The 24140-nt window shown below is 49.2% G+C and overlaps 1 protein-coding gene across 1 annotated transcript in view; it reads right to left on the bottom strand.

Moving 5' to 3' along the window:
- Window positions 1–20188, bottom strand: part of LOC148473873 (inter-alpha-trypsin inhibitor heavy chain H3-like) — a 136613-nt gene extending 116425 nt beyond the window's left edge. The window contains exons 1-4 of the mRNA XM_088459328.1: window positions 20111–20188; window positions 14205–14371; window positions 4461–4565; window positions 1712–1874 (exon numbers count right to left, since the gene is read on the bottom strand). Of these exons, the coding sequence (XP_088315454.1) occupies window positions 1712–1874; window positions 4461–4565; window positions 14205–14371; window positions 20111–20188 (513 nt within the window). The remainder of the gene's footprint in view (window positions 1–1711; window positions 1875–4460; window positions 4566–14204; window positions 14372–20110) is intronic.
- Window positions 20189–24140: the final 3952 nt, after the last annotated feature.

Below are 24140 nucleotides of genomic sequence, written 5' to 3'. Positions count from 1 at the left end.
CTAAAGCTTTAACTGCGTGGTGCCCATGGATCCAGATCCAGCTATACCCCAAGGTCAACCCTGTGGACCCCCTATGGACCCTGAAGTAGAAAGGTGCATTGTAACATGTGCGCCCGATTATATCCAGGTCATCTGTCCATTATGTGCTACGGGGAACGTCCCTACTTTTATTCATCTGTCCTAATTGTCCCCGTTTCTGTGTATGTGAAAGTATCAGAGACCCAGGGTTCCAATTATGGAAAAGGGTAAAGGTTCCCCTGCGCCGTATTCATTCACCCCCCCCCCAGTGGGGCCGCCATCTTGCGAGTGGTGAGTGTACAAAGAGACGATTTAAGTCGGATCTCTGGCACCAGCGATAGATCTGGTGCAAAATGCGCGCCGATAGTGATGGTGGCTGCTTTCACGAGCGGACGTATGGGAGACGGCGCACAGATGTGAATATGCATTTTTTTCTGAGCACACGATGCGGTCGCATGGCCTGCAACGCTGAATCAGACCAAGGGGGAGATGTATTAAATCTTGGAGAGAGATAAAGGGGTAGATGTACTAAGCTCTGGAGAGAGATAAAGTGGATGAAGATAAAACATCATTATGATCATTTTGAAGTGGAAACTGACAGTTAAGGTGCGTACATACTGGGCGATCAGGAAAGACAGTACGATTATGACATCGTAATCGTACCGTTGTTCCTGATCCCCTGCAGTGCCTACACTGAACGATCAGTCGCTCAGTGCAGGCACACTCCATCATTCCAGAACATGGGCAATCTGTCGTTATCAGCAGATTGAGCTGTATGTTCAGGCGATGGACAATGTCGGAAACGACCAGCGGGAGTGCGCATCGCTGGTCGTTTCTGACATAAAAGTGCACGATTTCTGAGCGATTACACGATTACGATGTCGTAATCGTGCAATCGCTCAGTAATATCGCCCAGTGTGTACGCACCATTAGGAGCTGGTGTCTCCACCACTAATCCGTGTTCTCAGCGTTCCCTACTGTAAGGATTGCTCACACATCAGAGCAGGTACCAAACTAGTTGGGTTCATAATCTTCTTAGTGACTGGTGGACCCCCTGGTGCACAACCGGTGGGAGCAAGTAATTGGTTAAATAAAATAAAGTTAGATGTAGTTTCATATAGAAAAGCCTTCGATTCCCCCGCTCTGTACTTGGATTGGCTACTTATTGGCCTGGTTCCTCCCATTTAAATCTGGCTTAATACATGGACATATTAAGTACTCTGTGCAGCTTTTAAAAGATATCCTAATGCTCCGATTGGCAACAGCTTGTATCACCCTGCCAGGCTGCCACTACATCTGCTGTTGTCTGTGTGGCCTGTAAGGAAACACACCCAGCGCACAGCCCCCTTGCACTAGAGATGAGCCATTCGGTTTTCCCTAATACCGAACACACCCGAACTTGGGGATCCGAAACGAATCAAGTCCCAGCTGGGGTCTGCGGTCATTTCGGAATTGGGATTTAAAAACGGAATCTCCGGTGTTGGATTGCATGTAAACAGGTCAGAATGAAATGATTTTAGCTGTTTTTTTTATAAATTTTAAGAAAAGAACCAAAATACTTGAGGGTAGTTTTGACAAAACCAAAACACTGGGGGTACGTGCACATCTCTGCCGTGCTCCGATCAGCCATGGCGGAAAACGGGTCTATCCATAATTAAACCATTGTAAACGTCTCAAGGAATGACCCACTCACCTGGAAGTTTTCCACCAGCTGCTGGGGTCTAACTTTCAGCTGCAATTCGTAAATCCCGTGGTGGCGTTTCAGCAATTCTTCATAGGTCAGTTTAAATACTGCCGTCGCCAGCGCCCCGACATTCACAGAGATTTTGAAGTGCTCCATCTTCCTTCCAGTAGATCTGTACGTATATTCCAAATATCACAGAATAAAGTTACACATGTGGATGGAGAATATGGCGTTCTATCAGTTCTACAGTCTCGGTTTGTGCTCAGTGTGTGGGCGGCCATCTTGGATTTCCTCCCAGTGGATGGAGCTGGGACAAGAATTGTATTAGAGTAAAAATATGTGTTTTGGGTTAAAATGTGACATCGAAACGTGTTAGAAAAAAGGTAAAGCGCAAAAAAGTGTGTATATGTGTGTATATATATATTCAAATTCTGTACTTATTCATCAGTGTTAGTGACTTGGGACGCAGCAAAATGGCAGTGCGCAGTGAGCAAGTGTGGGTAATTTCCTGCTTAAACAAAGTTTATGGGATTTCCTATTGTAATGTAATATGTTAAATTGCCGTTCCTTCTGATGTATGTCATATATACTGTACGGGGCTGTATGCATTGTCTTGTGCCGTATAAATATACAGGCACATACATAAAACACAATTGCCTACTTTTGAAAAAGCAATTCAGGGAGATTGTGAAAGCAGCACCTATCAGCGCGGCAGTAAACTGGGCGTGTACTGCTACATCTGAGAGGCGTGTCATACATGTGATGGGCGTGTACTGCTACATCTGAGAGGCGTGTCATACATGTGATGGGCGTGTACTGCTACATCTGAGAGGCGTGTCATACATGTGATGGGCGTGTACTGCTACATCTGAGAGGCGTGTCATACATGTGATGGGCGTGTACTGCTACATCTGAGAGGCGTGTCATACATGTGATGGGCGTGTACTGCTACATCTGAGAGGCGTGTCATACATGTGATGGGCGTGTACTGCTACATCTGAGAGGCGTGTCATACATGTGATGGGCGTGTACAGCTACATCTGAGAGGCGTGTCATACATGTGATGGGCGTGTACTGCTACATCTGAGAGGCGTGTCATACATGTGATGGGCGTGTACTGCTACATCTGAGAGGCGTGTCATACATGTGATGGGCGTGTACTGCTACATCTGAGAGGCGTGTCATACATGTGATGGGCGTGTACAGCTACATCTGAGAGGCGTGTCATACATGTGATGGGCGTGTACTGCTACATCTGAGAGGCATGTCATACATGTGATGGGCGTGTACTGCTACATCTGAGAGGCGTGTCATACATGTGATGGGCGTGTACTGCTACATCTGAGAGGCGTGTCATACATGTGATGGGCGTGTACTGCTACATCTGAGAGGCATGTCATACATGTGATGGGCGTGTACTGCTACATCTGAGAGGCGTGTCATACATGTGATGGGCGTGTACTGCTACATCTGAGAGGCGTGTCATACATGTGATGGGCGTGTACTGCTACATCTGAGAGGCGTGTCATACATGTGATGGGCGTGTACTGCTACATCTGAGAGGCGTGTCATACATGTGATGGGCGTGTATTGCTACATCTGAGAGGCGTGTCATACATGTGATGGGCGTGTACTGCTACATCTGAGAGGCATGTCATACATGTGATGGGCGTGTACTGCTACATCTGAGAGGCGTGTCATACATGTGATGGGCGTGTACTGCTACATCTGAGAGGCGTGTCATACATGTGATGGGCGTGTACTGCTACATCTGAGAGGCGTGTCATACATGTGATGGGCGTGTACTGCTACATCTGAGAGGCATGTCATACATGTGATGGGCGTGTACTGCTACATCTGAGAGGCGTGTCATACATGTGATGGGCGTGTACTGCTACATCAGAGAGGTGTGTCATACATGTGATGGGCGTGTACTGCTACATCTGAGAGGCGTGTCATACATGTGATGGGCGTGTACTGCTACATCTGAGAGGCTTGTCATACATGTGATGGGCGTGTACTGCTACATCTGAGAGGCATGTCATACATGTGATGGGCGTGTACTGCTACATCTGAGGTGTGTCATACATGTGATAGGCGTGTACTGCTACATCTGAGAGGCGTGTCATACATGTGATGGGCGTGTACTGCTACATCTGAGAGGCGTGTCATACATGTGATGGGTGTGTACTGCTACATCTGAGGGGCGTGTCATAAAATTGACTTATCGCCAAATGTAAACCAGCCAAAAAGCAGTTAGTAAGATTTTTTAGTTCATGAAAACACACTGATACTTTTTCAGAAAATGCATGTAACCATAGGGATCATAGGGCCTCATTTACTAACAAGTTTTATCACCTAAACGAGTGATAAATATCACTGTGTATGATAAATGGTGCTTCAACCAATCAGCTCCCAACTGTCAACTGTTACAAAAATGACAGTTGGGAGCGGATTGGCTGGAGCCCCATTTATCATACACAGTGAAATGTATCACTCGTTTAGGTGATAAAACTTGTTAGTAAATGGGGGTCATTATGCCTTTTAACCAATTCAAGGTAATAATACTATCTGGGTTTTTTTTTTATATAACAGCTTCATAATGGAGTAAGGTGCAATCAGGGAGACTGCTACTATTTCAGGGAGTCTCCCTGACAATGAGGGAGAGTGGCCAGTATAACATAAAATAACATGTAAAACATATGGCTGACAGTATGGGCTAAGGAGAAGACAGACAAGAGAGGTAGGTGACACTTACTGTACCAGCCCGGCACTCTCACCCCTGGACACCGCTCCCCTGTACTGTTCATCAGCTTCCGCTTTCCGCTTTACTACTCCAAACTTTGTTACATCATCCACAGTCCTTCAAAATATTGAACACATTGGTCTCCAGCTGGTCTTAGACAGACAACACTGCAATGACTGTTTGCATTAATCAGCCTCAGATTATAAGTGAATACTCCTCTAACATTTTAAAGATAAACATTGATTGATTGAGTCTCGCAATTCCGTTTACCCTCACCTCAAGCCATGGTAGTTTCTATCAATACAGCCATTTGCCCCTCCGGGAAAGCAATGGTTTACACTGACTTGGACCCATTACTGTAGTAAGCACATAGGCCAACAGCAGACCAGGACCTCAGGGCTGACAATAACCAGAATTTGACCTGATTGTCCTGCTCTGGGGCGCACAGCCTGGTGGCCCTATAGGGGTAACTTTGTGACAACGCCACTTACAGTGCATCCGGAAAGTATTCACAGCGCTTCACTTTTTCCACATTTTGTTGTTACAGCCTTTTTCTAAATTGGAATAAATAAATTTTTGTCCTCAAAATTCTACACACAATACCCCATAATGACAACGTGTAAAAGTTTTTTTTGAGATTTTTGCAAATTTAATAAAAAAAAAAAAAAAACACTAAGAAATCACATGTACATAAGTATTCACAGCCTTTGCCATGAAGCTCAAAATTGAGCTCAGTTGCATCCTGTTTCCACTGATCATCCTTGAGATGTTCCTACAGCTTAAGTGGCACATCCACTAGACGATCTACTCCCTGTCCAATCTCTAAACGATTTTCCCTTGATTTTTTCCCTTGAAATTTTATCTTTCAGTCTGAACGATTTGCAAACGATCTTTAATATATCAAGTGAAATTGACCTGCATGTTCGGTCGACTGACGAGATGATCAAACGACCAGCGGGAGCGCGCATCGTTAACGACCAAACACTGCACGATTTATAAGTGATTTTTAAACGATTGAACGATAACGACGTCATTATCATTGAATCGCCTGCTAAAATCGTGTAGTGGATGCCCCCTTAAGGCACGTATTCAATTTGAGGCAAAAAGTCCAGACTTTTCGCCTGCTGGACTTTTCACTTCCTTTGCCTGTTTTCCAGGCGGAAAAGTATCGCGCACGTGCCCGCTATTCCCCGTATTCAATTCCAAAGAAGGCGAAAACGGGAACCGGCAAAACTTGGATCGGCGAAAAAAACGGGAATTTTCGGAAATCTTAGGACCCCCCTGAAGATGTCCAGACATGGGGGATGACTATGGGTACCCCTGTTTTGGCCTGCAGAAGGAAGTCGGGTTTTTAAATAGCCGCGGCAGGTGCATAAATGCGGCTATGAAGAAGTGGTGAAGAATAGCACTTAGCTTTTTTATTTTTGGGAAAAATAACTATGCCCATCAAATTTGGGGTACATGAAAATGGGTGCAAGCATATTTTGAAGTCCCTAAAATGATTTTTTAAAATTCTTCAAAAATGCACCTGCCGGTACTACCCGCAATGAAGAAAACACCTGCCGCATATCTGGGAACCCCTCTGGAATCTATTACGGTAGTTTAGGATTTGTTTCCACATTTTTTTTTAACCCGAAAATTTTAATACATTTTTTGGGGTGTCCCGATTTTTAATTTTACTTTTTTTAAACATAGATCTTTTTTAGGGGTCATTCCCAGGGGTGCAGGCTATGTTTTTTTAAGCCTGCACCCCTAAACCCCAATTCTGCACTTTTTTTTGCCTGCTAAAGGCAAGCGAAAAATCATCCCCGTTTTTTTACATTGACTTATCGCACCGGCAAAAAGTCAATGTAATTGAATGTGGGGAAAAAGACAATAGGCGAAAATGACGTCATTGGTGATAAATTATCGCCGATAAAGTCTTTTCGCCTCAAATTGAATACTGCCCAATAGGCGAAAATGGGCAGTATTCAATTTGAGGCGAAAAGCAGTTATCACCGATAATTTATCGCCGATGATGTAATTTTCGCTTATTGTCTTTTTCCCCGTATTCAATTACATTGACTTTTCGCCGGTGCGATAAGTCAATGTAAAAAAACGGGGATGATTTTTCGCTTGCCTTAAGCAAGCAAAAAAAAGTGCAGAATTGGGGTTTAGGGGTGCAGGCTTAAAAAAAATAGCCTGCACCCCTAGGAATGACCCCTAAAAAAGATCTATGTTTAAAAAAAGTAAAAAAAAAAAAAATCGGGACACCCCAAAAAATGTATTTCAGTTTTGGGGTTAAAAAAAAAATAAAAAAATGTGGAAACAAATCCTAAACTACCGTAATAGATTCCAGAGGGGTTCCCAGATATGCGGCAGGTGTTTTCTTCATTGCGGGGAGTAGCAGCAGGTGCATTTTTGAAGAATTTTAAAACAATCATTTTAGGGACTTAAAAATATGCTTGCACCCATTTTCATGTACCCCAAATTTGATGGGCATAGTTATTTTTCCCCAATAAAAAGGCTAAGCGCTATTCTTCACCACTTCTTCATAGCCGCATTTATGTACCTGCCGAGACTATTCAAAAAACCTGACTTCCTTCTGCAGGCCAAAACAGGGGTACCCATAGTGATCCCCCATGTCTGGACATCTTTAGGGGGTCCTAAGATTATTTCCTGAAAATTTCTGTTTTTTTACGCCGATCCAAGTTTCGCCAGTTCCCAATTTCGCCTACTTTGAAATTGAATACGGGGAATAGCGGGCACGTGCGCGATACTTTTACGCCTGGAACTGGGAGACTAGTCAGGATAGAGGGAAAGATAAATGCAGCAATGTACAGAGACATCCTGGATGAAAACCTGCTCCAGAGCGCTCTTGACCTCAGACTGGGGCGACGGTTCATCTTTCAGCAGGACAACGACCCTAAGCACACAGCCAAGATATCAAAGGAGTGGCTTCAGGACAACTCTGTGAATGTCCTTGAGTGGCCCAGCCAGAGCCCAGACTTGTATCCGATTGAACATCTCTGGAGAGATCTGAAAATGGCTGTGCACCGACGCTTCCCATCCAACCTGATGGAGGCTGAGAGGTGCTGCTAAGAGGAATGGGCGAACAGCCCAAAGATAGGTGTGCCAAGCTTGTGGCATCCTATTCAAAAAGACTTGGGGCCTGATTCAGACCCACTCGCGAGCGGCTGTCCGCTCGCAAGTGGGTCGATGTTCTGGACTGAGCATGCGCACGACGGAGGGAGCTCCGTCGTGCGCATGCGCCAGACGCGACGAGCGAAGGAAAGTCCTTCGCTCGTTGTGTCCGATCAAAGGGGGCGTGCTGTCAATGTTGATTGACAGCACGCCCCCTTTGGTAGGCGTGCCGGGGGCGTGCCTCCCTGACGGGGGCGTTCCCACGGGAACACCTCCCGTCAAAAGCCGGCCCACTGACATCACTAGTGATGTCAGTGGGAGTGATTTTGGCTCTGATAGAGCCAAAATCACTCCGGAGCTTGCGGTTGAAAACCTCAACCGCAGGCTCCGGCTCGCAGTTTCGATGGTCGCGATGGTCAAGACCATCGCGGCCATCAAACTGCACGCTCGTATAGCCTGTGGGTGGTCACCCACAGCTATACGAGCGTCCAGGAGGACGCTCCTTTTTCATGGAGGCCGGCCCTCATTCAGAGCGTGCGCTCTGCTCAGAGCGTACGGCTCTGAATGAGGGCCTTGAGGCTGTAATTGCTGCCAAAGGTGCATCAACAAAATATTGAGCAAAGGCTGTGAATACTTATGTACATGTAATTTCTTAGTGTGTTTGGTTTTTTTATTAAATTTGCAAAAATCTCAAAAAAACTTTTTACACGTTGTCATTATGGGGTATTGTGTGTAGAATTTTGAGGACAAAAATGAATTTATTCCACTTTGGAATAAGGCTGTAACATAACAAAATGTGGGAAAAGTGAAACGTTGTAAATACTTTCAAGATGCACTGTAGTTGTGTGCACAGCCAAGGTTATGGCTTGTGCCGGTATGGCATAGAGGCGACGCCGCAAGCGCGCACTTTGTCATCTCCGGAGCCCTCTGGTGGGATTGGTACCGCTCTCCTTTCACCCACATTCATCCATTACCCTCTTGCCTTTGGTGGGACACAGCTGTCCTGTGCATGGAAGCTTTCCCACATCTGCCATCTGTTTGGCCGGAATGTTTGCGCCTTGTCTAGCGATACATCTAGCGGGACACAAGTTGCTCAGTGTCAGTCACAGGTCCCACATTCATACAGTGTGAGAGGTGCACGCTAATCCTGTAATGGGCGCCCTCAGTTACTCATTGCCTATTATAGGCTTACGCAGCTTTCAACTTGTTCCTCTTACATCAGTTGTTTTCCTGGGAACTGATCTAGCCTGAACCTTAATATCTGATTGATCTCCACCAGCCCTGACCTTTAATTTATTTCTTTTTTTGCCAAATCCTACTCCTGCCAATTGTGTACTTTGCTGTCTGATCTTATTCTTGTTGCTGGATTATTAGTCCTGGTCGTCCTCCAACATTTGCTATGAGCAAATTTATAGCGGCTGTTATAGGTGATCAGCACGTGTGTCCCAGTTATTGGCGCTCTGCGTAGGCTGCAGTGTCATTATAGTGCGGAGGTTCCCAAACTCCGCCATTACAGTCCAGGTTTTAAGGAAATCCATGCTGTAGTTCAGATGGTTAAATCAAATTGACTGTGGGCCTGATTCAGAGCCGGACGCTATTTGCAAACGGTCGTTCAGAAAAAGGGGCCGGCTATTTAAATTGAGCGCTCGCTCTTTGCGGTCTGTTGATGCCTCTATGTCTGAGGGAGCGAACGAAACATGCGCTCGCTATTTTGTAAAGACGCCCCCTGGCCGTTCGCATCATACGTCATCTCCGCTATTTATTAGATTAATCGAGTACATCGAAAGGCGTCTGAACTGCTCGCAGTGCTTGTGGTAGGTTTTACTTCCCGCAATCACTGTGAGCAGTTCAGGCTAAAAGACAACCAAGTGACGTGGTCGATGACGCTGCTTTACTAATTATGCACTCCCATTAAACGCCCGTTTTGACCATTTGGCACGCCTGCGTTCGGATCTCCACTCCCCCGTTTTCAAGCACCTTCCCCTGTTACCACCCACAAATGCCTAATTCGGTTACTCAAATTAGCAGGCCCTCGCTGTTTTGCGAGCGCACGATTTCCGATTGCAATGACTGGTTGGCACATGCGCATTACGACCCATACGTATGCGCAGATGTGCGAATATCGCTCGGAGCAAGCGGCCCTGAATCAGGCCCTGAGGCCGATGTTAACTAGTTTTGCCATTGATGGCAGAGAGTCCATGGTTCTCCACCAATGATGGATGAGTGAGAGCCAAAGTTCTTTTTTTCCCCCTGATGGCCGGTAAGCCCCATCCCCATTATTGATTGGCCAGTGGCCCGGTGTACTCTCAGCAGTGGTGGCCATTGAGGGATTGCAAACTATCGATGACTCACCATAGATGGTAATCACTAATTGCCATCCCTAAATTTGCATGCTTGAGTCCAGATGGTAAATCAAATTGACTGAGGTACTAATTAAGCCATCTGCGCTCAAGCAGGGATATCCTTAGAACGTGGACTGTAAGGGCGGAGTTTGGTAACCTCTCTTTTAGTTCACCAGAAAAATACAAAAGGAGGAAATTCCAGCTCAAGTTTAGGCCAATTTAATTCTGACACAGTTGGTCCAAGAAAGTTTTGCCATTGTTGCCATAACAGACTAGAGGCATTATGTACTGGTCTGCAAGATGGCCGTGGGCTCTCTATCCCCAGTGGTCCTGAAACCCAACATCGTTTTCGCAGATTAATTCCACGCCAATCACCAGCAACCAATCAGACTGTGGGCTGTATTCAATTCGTTTCGCATGCGCGAGAAAGTTTTGCTTGCCTGACGTTTCGCCGCCTTCACGTGTTTTGGACGCAAAAATTTTTCATGCGCGCTCCCGATGTACTCCGTATTCAATTGCCAAACAAGCTTAAAACGGGACCCGGTGAATGTTAAGCAGGTGAAAAGTGCAGGTTGAACTGGGGGAATCACTTTGTACCCCAGAAAGAGATGGTCTGACTTCGGAAATCATTATGGTAGTTTAGTATTAGCCCTAATTGAACTAGTTAGGGTACTTAAGTGGTGGTAACTGCTGGCTATTAGCGTCTAGGTAAAAGTGGTGAAGAATGGCATAAAGCAGGGTTTTTTGGAGGAAATACGTAGTTCCATTAAATTTGGGGTGTTTGTAACTGGGTACTAGCATATTTTAATGTCTCTAAAGTGAAGTTTTAGTAAAATGAAATTCCGCCGTCATACAAGCACCTGTAATCCCCAAAACACTTGGGGCCTGATTCAGAGCCACTCGCAAGCGGGTCGATGGTGGGGTACTGCGCATGCCCCGAAGCGAGAGAGAAATTCTCTCACTCTGGGACTCACTACAAAATGAGCGGCTGTCGAGGTTGATCGACAGCTCGCCTCATTTTGTAGGCGGGGAGAGGGGGTGGCTACACAAACTAGGGCGTTCCCGAAGGAGCGCCTGCCGTTTGTGGGAGGCACCACTGACATCACCAGTGATGTCAGTGGAAAGCTTCCTGCTCTGTTAGAGCAGGTAGCTCTCTGGGGCTTGCGACGGACGAGACCCTACCACAAGGGTCTCGTCGCAAGCCCCGATGGTCGCGACCATCACCTGGCCGCTCGCAAAAGCTGTGGGTGGTCACCCACAGCTTAGCGAGCGGCCAGGAGGCCGCAAAAAAAAACACCCCAAAAACGTCCAGATTCAGAGCGAGCAGATTTTCGCCAAAATCCATGCGAAACGGTTTTTCGCTTCTAATTGAATCCGGCCCTGTGTACCAGTTTATTGTAGTCAGTCTCGTGAAAGCTAGTATGTGATTGGTTTCCGTAATGCCACATATGTAATATAAAGACTATTTTAGTGACTATAAGCCCCAAAAAAGTTTTAAAGCCTGAATTTCCACCCTCCACACTATAGTCTTGGCAAACATATTCAGCCATAATACCAGAGCAGTTGTGAACTTCATCTTGTGAAATTATTTTGAGCAACATTTAATATTAGTTTGACCCAAAATAACCAAATCGTAATTACGGTGATGCGCCAGTCCAGGAATCCGGGTTATACTAGTGGCAGTGGCCAGGTTCTCAGGTGTCTGTCTGCTGATAACACCAGGGCCCTCATTCAGAGCCGCACACTCTGAATGAGGGCCGTCCTCCATAACAATGGAGCGTCCCCCTGGACGCTCGTATAGCTGTGAGTCACCACCCACAGCCTATACGAGCGTGCAGTTTGATGGCCGCGATGGTCTTGACCATCGCGACCATCGAAACTGCGTGCCGGAGCCTGCGGTTGAGGTTTTCAACCGCAAGGCCCGGAGTGATTTTGGCTCTATCAGAGCCAAAATCACTCCCACTGACATCACTAGTGATGTCAGTGGGCCGGCTTCTGACGGGAGGCGTTCCCTTGGGAACGCCCCCGTCAGGGAGGCACGCCCCCGGCACGCCCACCAAAGGGGGCTTGCTGTCAATCAACATCGACAGCACGCCCCCTTTGATCAGACACAACGAGCGAAGGACTTTCCTTCGCTCGTCGCGTCTGGCGCATGCGCACGACGGAGCTCCCGCCGTCGTGCGCTTGCGCAGTGCACAACATCGACCCACTTGCGAGCGGACAGCCGCTTGCGAGTGGGTCTGAATCAGGGCCCAGGTTGCCAGTTGTTAAATCTGGTCTGTCTAATTCAGGCAGTTCCATGTGCGCTGCTCACTGCCAGAATGTCAGGTTCCCTAAATCTAGCGTTCATGGTGACTCTCCTGCTCCTTTGGGTTTAGTTATAGGGGTTGTTTCAAATAGGACCAATGCCGGTGATGTGGGGAACACATGTACCGCACATGGTAGTCCTTAAATTTTAATACGCACTCCTAGGGATCTGCAAACTAAAATGCACAATTTAGGGGCAAACAGTGTGCTGTTCCAATGCTGTGGGTTCATTATATTAGGTCAAAAGTTACCACGCCTACACGGATACCATTACTGTTGCAATGGCACATCTCAGATCTCACCCACCATTTGTCCTTAACTGAATTGACTCAACTGTGTCCCAGACCATAGCTTGTTATTTACAATGTCCTTATCTCCTGGATTGGTTCTGGTCACCACATCTCCATGGTCCCTGTACCAGTCTCCTCCTGACACCTTCCAGCATCTTACTGTTTCCCAGACCTCAACCAGTCAGACTTTTCTTCTTATTCTCAGCTAGCTACATCAAGGGTAAGTCAGAGGGTTGGGCCTTCCACAGTGAGGCCCAAACTTCCTTGTGAGCGTCCGTTAGACTTCATAACTCTGATCGGCCAACGCTAATCCTGATTGGTGAGTTTGTTTTTGTTTACACCACTCCCACATTCCATGTACCCAGAAACCCCTGTGACAAGTCTCAATTTGTATATTTGTTTTACACCACACCCGCATCCCACAGACCTTACATGCCACCACCTTCCGTACCAACACACGCCATCGCCCCATTAGGCCACCATATCCTCTAATGATACATGTCTTTAACCCTCACTAACAGATACTATGATACTGTACTTATGGCCTCTACATCCACTTGAGCGCTCCTCCTATTTGCCAGTTGATCGAGACCTCCCTCCCACCGTCTCCCACTCATTGTCGCCATCCTGTTATTTATTTAGACACCTCCACAGACAAACCCACCCACCATAACCTCTGTTCTATACCTACCTATCTATCATACCCTATACCACACAGCCCAGCTGATTACTTGGCCACATCCATCCGAAATACAGTCAAGAACCCCACATCCAACCACACACACCACCGATGAGCACTAGGTAACTTCTATTATCGGTGAAAGAGAAACGGCTTTCTTTTCCCAATGTATGACGATTATCTTCAATCTGCACTAGGGTTGTCCATCAAATGCTCTGCTATTGATGGTCTATAACCATCTCCAGAAAATAAATCTAATAATGAACCATGGATGATGCGCGCCCACACATGGGCAAAGGAGAAAATAACCATCATTAGACCTCTACCACTGACGTGCACCATCGGACCTTACCAATCCATCTTAAAACTATATCCAGCAATCGGACAATGACTGCTACCCATCACTAGTGTCTGATCTCACGCTGTACCCATCACTAGCGTCTGATCTCACACTGCACCCATCCCCAGTGTCTGATCTCACGTTGTACCCATCACTAGCGTTTGATCTCACCCTGAACCCATCTCACCAGTGTCTGATCTCACGGTCTACCCATCACTAGCGTCCGATCTCACGCTCTACCCATCACTAGCGTCCGATCTCACGCTCTACCCATCACTAGCGTCCGATCTCACGCTCTACCCATCACTAGCGTCCGATCTCACGCTGTACCCATCAATAGCGTCCGATCTCACGCTGTACCCATCAATAGCGTCCGATCTCACCCTGTACCCATCACTAGTGTCTGATCTCACGCTGTACCCATCACTAGTGTCTGATCTCACGCTGTACCCACCACTAGCGTCTGATCTCACGCTGTACCCATCACTAGCGTCTGATCTCACGCTCTACCCATCACTAGCATCTGAACAAAAATAAAGCGTTTTAAAAATATACAGTATATTCTGAAGGCCGTATGTCTATTTGCCTGGGATAGGTAATAATGCAAACTTTGTTAAATTTGTATTTATTGATATGTATTGGCTATGTTTTACTGCAGATTGAGGAGATACTCACATACTGAAGTTGGTGATGAAGGCTGTTTTGGGAAGTTCCACAGCAAACACAGCCTCTTGGGATGATTTCAGCGGATTACGGATTTCAGTGGTAATAAAGGTGCGAGCAAAGCGGGATGTGATCTTGCAGTCTATGTCCATAGTGTGGATCACCATCCGGCTGTTTTCCTATAGAGAAATCACATAGCACTTTTGTGTCTGATGCATACAAAGGGCTCAATCCAGGGGAGTGGTATGAAATACCGGCAGCTCATTAGCTTCCGGTTCAAATCCCGGCACCAGAACCCCGAACACGGCAGATGCCGACAGGGGAGGTAAGTACCCTATTCCCTACCCCTCTCTCCCCCTTAACCCTCCCTTAGTGGTGCCTAACCCTAACCCCCCCCTTCTGCACCCTAAACCTAGCCCTCCCGGAGTGGGGGGGGGGGGGTGCACCTAACCCTAATGTCCCACCCGGGGTGGCAAAACATAACCCCCCCATCCACGGGGACAGTGCAGTACTTACTGGCGTCCGGACGTTCGGTCTTCCAGCGGTCGGGATGCCGATGATGCCATCCCGAATGAGAGCAGGATAGTGTCGTCAGCATTTTGCTGGTGGTCGGGATTCCGGCATCGGTATATGAGCAGCCGGGATCCCGTCCGCCAGCATTTTATCTACATCCCCAATCAAGTTAGGTGCGAGTTCCCTTGCTGTGCGAGTAACTGCGGCTGTATGCCGCACTTATGGTATGCGAGGACTTCCACATTTTTATTTGCAGACCCATAGGCTGCGTACAGAAATGTGCGAGTCCAGAGTAAAATTGTGCAGGGGGGGGGGGGGGGGGGAGGGCTATTTGGAAAGAGCGTAAACTGTCCAATTATTGGGCCCAACACATCGGATTTTCCACCACTGGCATCTTGCAGGGTGACCCTATGTTCATGCGAGCAATCGCATTAGGTATGCCGAATATCCATCTGTCTTCACGAGGATGGCCATACCGCATTTCAGCCCACACCACAGCCATTAATAACAGGACTTACATCTGGGGCTCATTGAGAGGGGGGGGCAGTGTGCATTTGGGACCCCCCACTCTTTAGTAGCTGGCGTAAGTGAGCAGACTCTGGCAATGCACACGCTCAAGACTCCGGGAAAATGGAACCTGAATTTTCTACCGTGCTAAGGAAAATGCCCACCACACCGGAGAGGTATTAAACATGGGTGCAGGGTGTTCCCCTGTGGGCCCTGGACCCAAGGGAGTAATAAATAAATATGACATTACTTCTAGGCCCGTTGGAACTAAAAGTCTACATTCTGATATGGCTATTTGTTCGGTAATCTCCAATTTTGGGGTCAATCTAATTAGCTGAAAAGAGTGCGAGTTGCCATTGTTACGACATTAAAACTCCAAGATATCAAATGCATAAAAGCGGACAAAAAGGTGTGACCAGAAGACCACGTGGCTGCCCTGCAAAGCTGCTCCTTAGGAGGCGCCACAACGAGCTGCCCAAGATGTACCAACCGACCTGGTGGAATGAGCTGTCACCACGGCAGGAGGGTCCGCCACCATATATGCGTGGTAGAGGGTTAAACTGAGCCATCTGGCCAAGGTCTGTTTCGTAGCCGGCCAGCACTGCTTATGGAAACCATAGAGAATGATAATGGAATCTGACTTCCGGATATCCCTAGTACGTTCTACATAAATGCGGAGGGCACTCACAACATCTAAAAGAGGCCTCCTCCGCCGAAGCCTCCGGAGACTGAAAGGCCGGGACCACAATCTCCTGATTGAAGTGGAATCTGGAAACTACCTTCGGAAGGTAGCCTAGCAGAGTCTGTAGGATGGCAGGGTCCAAGTAACAGACCAGAAAAGGAGAGGGACACGACAGCATGCTCAAGTCTTCCACGTGAGCCAACGAAGGCCCACCAAGTCCAAAGGCTCGAAGGGAGATTACTGAAGAGCCCAAAGCATGAAGTCCCACGGAGCCACCGAGGGATAAACGTGGAGAACTCCCTGAAAGTACGGACATCAAGCCACCTCTGTCTCACAAAGAGAACTGAAAGGGCAGAGAACTGCACTTTTAAGGATGAAAGGCAAAGACCCAAATCCAGACCCGCTGAGAGATCCAAGAGGACGGGTAAGCCGGAAGGATCTTTGGTTAAGAGCCCTAGAAGAACACCAGGAGATGTATGTACGCCAAACCAGATAATAAACTCTAGCGGATGAGTGCTTCCGCGCATTCAGCGCATGGTATAAATGACTGAAAATCCTTTAGCTCTCAAGAACCACGTCATCAAAGTGAGGCGAGTCAGGTCTGGGTGTAAGCACAGGCCCTGAGAGAGAGATCAGCTGTGGAGGAAGAAGCAGCAGAGTGCCAATAGAGGCGCTCAGAAGATCTGTGTACCAAGCTCTCCACGGCCAGTTGGGAGCTACCAGACTCACAATACCGCCTTCTAACTTCAAATTGTGGAGAACCCTCAACAGAAGCGAGATCAGAGGAAATATGAAAGTCCACCGAACCGCTAAGGCATCCACCAGACGAGCCCCCGGGTCCCTGGTGCGAAAGATACCTTGGTACCTTGTGGATGTACCGAAACGCCATCAGAACGATGTCTGGCAGACCCCAACGATGAACTAGAAGCTGAGTGGACGCTGTGGCGGCTTCCCAATTCTGGACCCCCGGCATGAAAACCGCCGACAGAGCTGGAAAATGGTGCTGTCCAGCGGAAAATGTGACTCACCTTTCATGGCGCTGCGACTGTGAATGGCACCTTGATGGCTTATGCAAGTGACGGCCGTCACGTTGTCAGACTGTACCTGGACTGGGCAATGTCGAAGGAGTTGCAGAGACCAACAGAGCCCTGAAGACAGCCCGAATTTCCAGGACATTGATCGGGGGGCGGCTCTCCTGAGCAGGCAATCGACCTTGGAAGGACTGCTGGCAGGTCACAGCCCCCTACCCATGAAGGCTTTCATCTGTGGTGAGGAGGACCCATTCCTAAATCCACAAGGGGGCAACCCCTGTCCAAATAGGGGCTCTGAAGCCACCACACAAGGGAGAGACAAACCTCCTGAGATTGTCTGCTGCTTGATCTGGAGATGGGATCCGTTCCAGCGAGCCAGAATCTAGACCTGGAGAGGTCAGGAGTGAAACTGGGCATACTCCACCATGTCAAAGGTGGAGACCAGTGAACCCAATAAATGCATGCAGTAGTGTATGGACACCCGGCGATGAAGTATGAATCCTCAAATCCTGTCCTACAGATCCCGAATCTTGTCCACTTGGAGGAACACTCTCTGGACCCTGGAATCAAACAGCATCTCCTGGGACGGAGGCAGGGAGGACTTATTCCAATTGATGACCCATCCATGTGATTGGAGAAGATCTATTGTCAGACGGAGGTGTTCCTTGAGCATTAAGCAGATCGTCCAGGTAAGGGAGAATTCTGATACCCTTGTGCCATAGGTGAGCTGCCATGACTTTCGTGAACACATGAGGAGCCATGGGAAGACTAAAAGGCAAGGCAAGAAACTGGTAGTGCTCATCCCTGATTGCAAATTGGAGGAATCGCTGGTGACGGAGTCAGATAGGCACATGTAAATAAGCATCCTGGATGTCCAAGGAAGCCATGAAATCTCCCGGTTCCAATGCCAAAATGATGGAGAGCAAAGACTCCATGCAGAACCAGGGAACTCACAAACACTTGCTGAGGGTCTTAGGTTGGGGATTGGACCGAAGGAACCGTTCAGCTGCTGAACCAAGAAGAGATTGGCGAAGAGTCCTGAGCCCCACTGAGGGACTGAAACAATTACCTTGGAGGCTACCAGAGAGTGAATGAACTCCAACAGAGCTTTTGCTTTTCCCGGATCCCCTGGAAGTCAAGTGGGAAAAAAAAAACCTTGCCGGTGGACGCTTCCGGAAGGTCAGAGCATAGCCATGCAAGACTACACCGTGAACACAGACATCCACCATCCAGGCGTCAGAGAAAAGCAGAAGCCGGCCTCCCATACTGGTGTCCCCCAGGGAGAGGCCCGTCCCGTCAATCGGTAGGATTGTCGGCTGGCTTAGCAGCTGGAAATCTGATATACCAGGACTGATTGCTTCTAGGCTTGGAGGTCTTAGAGGAAGAACTCTGGAACTTAGAAAAGGACTGTCTCTTGGCCTTCCCTTGTGGGCAAAAGGAGCGAAAAGAAGACAATCGCACTCTAGGGGCTGCTGCCGAAGGCAGAAACGGCGTCTTGGAAGCCACCACAGTGGCTACGATCTTATCCAATTCCGGCCCAAAGAGAAGATCACCAGAGTAAGGAAGAGCCTCAGGGTCCTTCTTAGAGTCAGTTAGCGCGCCAAGAGCGCAGCCAGAGGGCCCTTCTGGCTGACACAGAAGCTGACACCTTGGAGGTTAAGATATCTGTGTCCAGGGCCACTTCATCAAGATAGGAATCGGTCTGCTTAATAGGTAGACAACTGTGCTAAACCCTGCACTGACTGGGAGGTGCTCATCCATGGGGGCTCCAACCCAGGCAGCTGCAGATGAGACTGAAACAGAAAAGGGAGGACAGGGACGGGCACAGTAAGGCATCCACCAACTGCAACATTACCTGCGACAGGTTGGCTGCCCATGCCAGTTCCTGGCTGGAAGCTGTAGATGAGATCTCGTTGCAGGCCTGTGCATCACCGGATAAAGAGCATCCTGGACCACATCCTGTGGGGGAAGACCGGCAGAACAATTTCTACATTTACACGGCAAAGGAGCCTCCACCTCCTTGGGCACTTTGTTCTTGGAAGACATGTTACTTCATTTAAGGTAAGCGCCATACACCAAGTTATAACAGAAGTGTGCAATAAGAAACAGCAAAGAATGTAAGGGCCACACAAATTTAACAATGTGTGGGGCTTAACTAAGGAGGAATTAACCCTTCACAGCAACAGAAAGAAAAATAGTTTAGAGCTAGACTGTATAACCTGACTTGAGGGGAGGTATACAGGGAGACAGTAACTAACCCCTGAAGACTAACTGTAGGCAGCACCTCTGTGAAATGGGCACTCAGCGTCAGGCAGTGGGGGTTACTCCCTTGTACAAAGTGCCCTGGTATTCTCGTGGGGGTGCGGGCATCCCGGCCTCCTGGTGTCAGCACCGGCGGTGGTCTCCAGCACCAGCGGTGAAAGCCACTCTAATGTCGCTCCCGGCAAGGGAGCCACCTTACATTGTTGCCACCGGTGTCCGGTTGGGGCCGAGATCCTCCTGGCCGAGGTTGCTGGGGGTTAGTGGAGCAGCGGCGCTGGCGTCCTACAGGACATCCGGTACTGCGCGCTCAAAATAGCCAAAAAAAAAAAAGAGGCTGCTTTAGCGGTGCCTGCTCCTGCAGCACCAAACTTTACACTGGCCTGTCTGGGGCTGGGAACAGGGTATAGAGGACAAGGAGCCTGGGCTGCTGAAGTCTAAAGAACGTAACTGTTTGGTGTCCAGCCTCCATCTGCCAGCCTATACCCCAGCGTAGTCTGTGCCCCCTATGGAAGGGTGAATAAATATGGATCATGTACAGTATGCACTAAAACAAAATGATGATGTAAGCCCCATAAATGAACCCAAATGTGAGCAGGCGACAGACCTAGAACTTGCTTACATGAACACATTGGCTGCAGCGTTATCTGCACGCCATAAAACTAATTGTAGACACTATTATACACATCCTGTATAGAAATGATTATAGAACGCAGCCTTTGGCCCTGTACACGCACTGCATGAGCCAGATTTTAGTTTAGCACATACATTGTGTACGCTTATATTGCTGCTGCTAGATTTCATGCTGCAGTATACATACAGGAGACGAGAACTATTGTAAAGTTAAGTAGTGTTAAAATATCATTGTCTGATGATTTAGTGCTCAATATTCCTTGCAAATATTAAAGACCCGATGATACACCTACCTGAGCACCATGACTTAATCGCAAGGCACACAGCGTTAGCACAGCAGTAGTAACACACAACCACTTGATGGACGCCATGGTGTGGAAGTGTAGGTCAATCCCCAGCCCTTCAGCACTAATAACTAACGTTTAGATTAATAAATAACTTGGAGACACAAATCCCAAAATCCAACTTTGTTTTCCCCTCTGGTAGCGCATTCTGAGACCTGTTACTCTATAAGAGGCGTTTCCTGGTTCACGTGCTTTCCCAAACCTCGCTGGGCTGAACGTCTCTGCTCCGGGTCAAGACCTGTGACTAGCTCTGTTTGTAGAAGGGCACTGACACCTGAAAGATCTGTCACAGAGGCATCATCTCCAGTCACAACCAGGAGCCACCGCAGCAGCTGAGATTGTATTTAATGTAGAATTACAGCCACCCAATATATGGATACTGCCATTTCTCCCAGAGGCTCCCTGACCTCAGCTTGGTTAGCGACAATGATGGCTTCAAAATATCTTTTTACTAGGACAGAGTATCCCAAACTCCACCATAGCAGTCCAGGATATCCATAGGGATGGCAATCGACCATCAATTCTTTCAAAACATCCATAGTGGCCAGCCTATGTTAACTAGTTTTGCCATTGATGGCAGAAAACCACCATCGATGGATAAATGGGAGCCAATGTTTTATCTCCCTCAACAGGATGTAGTTGAGCCCTGCACCCAGCGGCCACACTAAGTCCCACCCCCATTTTTGATTGGCCCGCAGCCTGGTTGTCCCCCGGCAGAGGTGGCCATCAAGGGAGTACAAACCATCGATGGTTCACCATAAATGGTTTTTGTGTCAATCATGGTAATAAACGATGTCCCCATCAATGGTCAACCCTAGATATGCACCCTCCAGTCCAAATAGTGAAACAAATTAAATGCTGTACTAATTAGTCCACCTGTTCTCAAGCATGGATATCTTTAAAACCTGGACTGTAATGGTGGCATTTGGGAACCTCTGCACTCTCAAAAGTCCTGGGTCTTATTTTGGTGACTTATTCTTGTGATTATAGACTCATCCATCAGAACACATGTTCTCGAACTGTGTCCTCAGGACCCCTGACAGGGCAAGTTTTCCAGGTCTCCTCACAGAATCACAAGTTATACAAGTACACAACCAGTGGATCTTTTATAATGTGTCAGTGAGTAATGCATACAGCTGTGCACCAATTACGTGATCTGGAAACGTGACCTGTGTGGGGTTAGAGGACCGAGAGTATGAGAACCTCTGCTCTAGAACCTTTTATTTAAAAACAAAAAAAACCTGAATTTGGCTGGAGTCAGTCTGACAGGCGAGATGCGAGCGCTGTGCTGGGCTCTGCTGGAGACACAGGGCCCGATTCACAGTCCACGCTGAAGTGGTTGCGAACTCAGACGCATTATCGCTTGCTGTACTCGGATGGAGATTGTACCTAGCATGGTGCAGGTGCAAGTTTGGATGGTGCGAACGATGGTTGCGTATAAAGACGCTCAATGTGGGCATCTGATCCCTTGCGCACAGACGCACGTGAGAACACCGGGAAGGGCTGGTAGTGGTATTTGCATAAAGTCGCAGGAGCAATACCGGCAAAAGCAGCAGATGCGGACGCTTCATAATCTGTCCCAGAGCGGGATCGGTACGTGCAGTAATTCTATGTCACAGCCAATCAGCGTCTTGTGACACACAGTGTTCCCTGACCAATAATCTGTCACTGTCTCACTGTAAGCTACTAGCCGCAGTTATCAGCCATGTACAGTACGTCAGACTGCAGAGCCTTTATATACAGATACTCACAGGCCTGGCGGTTCTGCAACTGAATTACACGCAGCACAACAACATCTCAACAAGTTTTTTTTATTTAAAGTGACAGATATCGGGCACCGGCCGGGCGTCTATTTCGCGTTCTTGGCGTTGTTCGCCAGCATCTTTTTCAGTCCTTTCTTGTTGTGTTTCTTGGCAAAACGCATATTCCTCAGGAACTTGGGATCGACCTGAGAGAGAGAAACAAAACTCAGCAAGTTCTGTACACAGCAATGATCGCCATAGACACGACCGTATGCAAGGTCCACGCTGCCTGGAGGTACACGGTAATAGAAGCCTATATGCACTTACCCCTGGCATCCCACAGGAGAGGGCAGGGACGCTGGCGGGCTGATGTAGAGGGGAGGGCAGGGACGCTGGCGGGCTGATGTAGAGGGGAGGGGAGGGACGCTGGCGGGCTGATGTAGAGGGGAGGGCAGGGACGCTGGCGGGCTGATGTAGAGGGGAGGGCAGGGACGCTGGCGGGCTGATGTAGAGGGGAGGGCAGGGACGCTGGCGGGCTGATGTAGAGGGGAGGGGAGGGACGCTGGCGGGCTGATGTAGAGGGGAGGGGAGGGACGCTGGCGGGCTGATGTAGAGGGGAGGGACGCTGGCGGGCTGATGTAGAGGGGAGGGACGCTGGCGGGCTGATGTAGAGGGGAGGGACGCTGGCGGGCTGATGTAGAGGGGAGGGACGCTGGCGGGCTGATGTAGAGGGGAGGGACGCTGGCGGGCTGATGTAGAGGGGAGGGACGCTGGCGGGCTGATGTAGAGGGGAGGGGAGGGACGCTGGCGGGCTGATGTAGAGGGGAGGGGAGGGACGCTGGCGGGCTGATGTAGAGGGGAGGGGAGGGACGCTAGCGGGCTGATGTAGAGGGGAGGGGAGGGACGCTGGCGGGCTGATGTAGAGGGGAGGGGAGGGACGCTGGCGGGCTGATGTAGAGGGGAGGGGAGGGACGCTGGCGGGCTGATGTAGAGGGGAGGGGAGGGACGCTGGCGGGCTGATGTAGAGGGGAGGGGAGGGACGCTGGCGGGCTGATGTAGAGGGGAGGGGAGGGACGCTGGCGGGCTGATGTAGAGGGGAGGGGAGGGACGCTGGCGGGCTGATGTAGAGGGGAGGGGAGGGACGCTGGCGGGCTGATGTAGAGGGGAGGGGAGGGACGCTGGCGGGCTGATGTAGATGGGGAGGGGAGGGACGCTGGCAGGCTGATGTAGATGGGGAGGGGAGGGACGCTGGCAGGCTGATGTAGATGGGGAGGGGAGGGACGCTGGCAGGCTGATGTAGATGGGGAGGGGAGGGACGCTGGCAGGCTGATGTAGATGGGGAGGGACGCTGGCAGGCAGATGTAGATGTGGAGGGGTACTGGCAGGCAGATGTAGATGTGGAGGGGTACTGGCAGGCAGATGTAGATGTGGAGGGACGCTGGCAGGCTGATGTAGATGGGGAGGGGTACTGGCAGGCTGCCTGTACAGTACTAGGACAGTGCTTAGTGCAGGTGTATAACGAGCATGTCTGAGGATACAGATCTGCTCATAGTCAGCACTTACACCTTCTATACTCAGGGCTGCAGTTATCTAATAAAAAAAAAAACCTGCTCATTCATTCCACTAAATCACAGCTAGCGGTCACCAGGTCGACTAAGAATTTACACCTGGACACTTGGTATTCAGGACGGCAGAGACTCTGCACATGATTGGTCCTGAACAGTCACAGACCTGAATCCTCATTAGTATTTAGCTTTCAACACTTTGTGAGAGAGGCTCAAAAGCAGATTCAAATAGCTGAGGAAGCAGCCGGTCAAGGGGACCCAGGTCGCAGAGAGTCCCGGAGCTGCAAGGGACCCAGGTCGCAGAGAGTCCCGGAGCTGCAAGGGACCCAGGTCGCAGAGAGTCCCGGAGCTGCAAGGGACCCAGGTCGCAGAGAGTCCCGGAGCTGCAAGGGACCCAGGTCGCAGAGAGTCCCGGAGCTGCAAGGGACCCAGGTCGCAGAGAGTCCCGGAGCTGCAAGGGACCCAGGTCGCAGAGAGTCCCGGAGCTGCAAGGGACCCAGGTCGCAGAGAGTCCCGGAGCTGCAAGGGACCCAGGTCGCAGAGAGTCCCGGAGCTGCAAGGGACCCAGGTCGCAGAGAGTCCCGGAGCTGCAAGGGACCCAGGTCGCAGAGAGTCCCGGAGCTGCAAGGGACCCAGGTCGCAGAGAGTCCCGGAGCTGCAAGGGACCCAGGT

This window comes from Taudactylus pleione, unplaced genomic scaffold (genome assembly GCF_031769625.1).
Source record: "Taudactylus pleione unplaced genomic scaffold, aTauple2 ptg000905l, whole genome shotgun sequence".
In the NCBI taxonomy this organism is placed as follows: Eukaryota; Metazoa; Chordata; class Amphibia; order Anura; family Myobatrachidae; genus Taudactylus; species Taudactylus pleione.
This window is presented reverse-complemented; position numbering and strand designations above follow the sequence as displayed.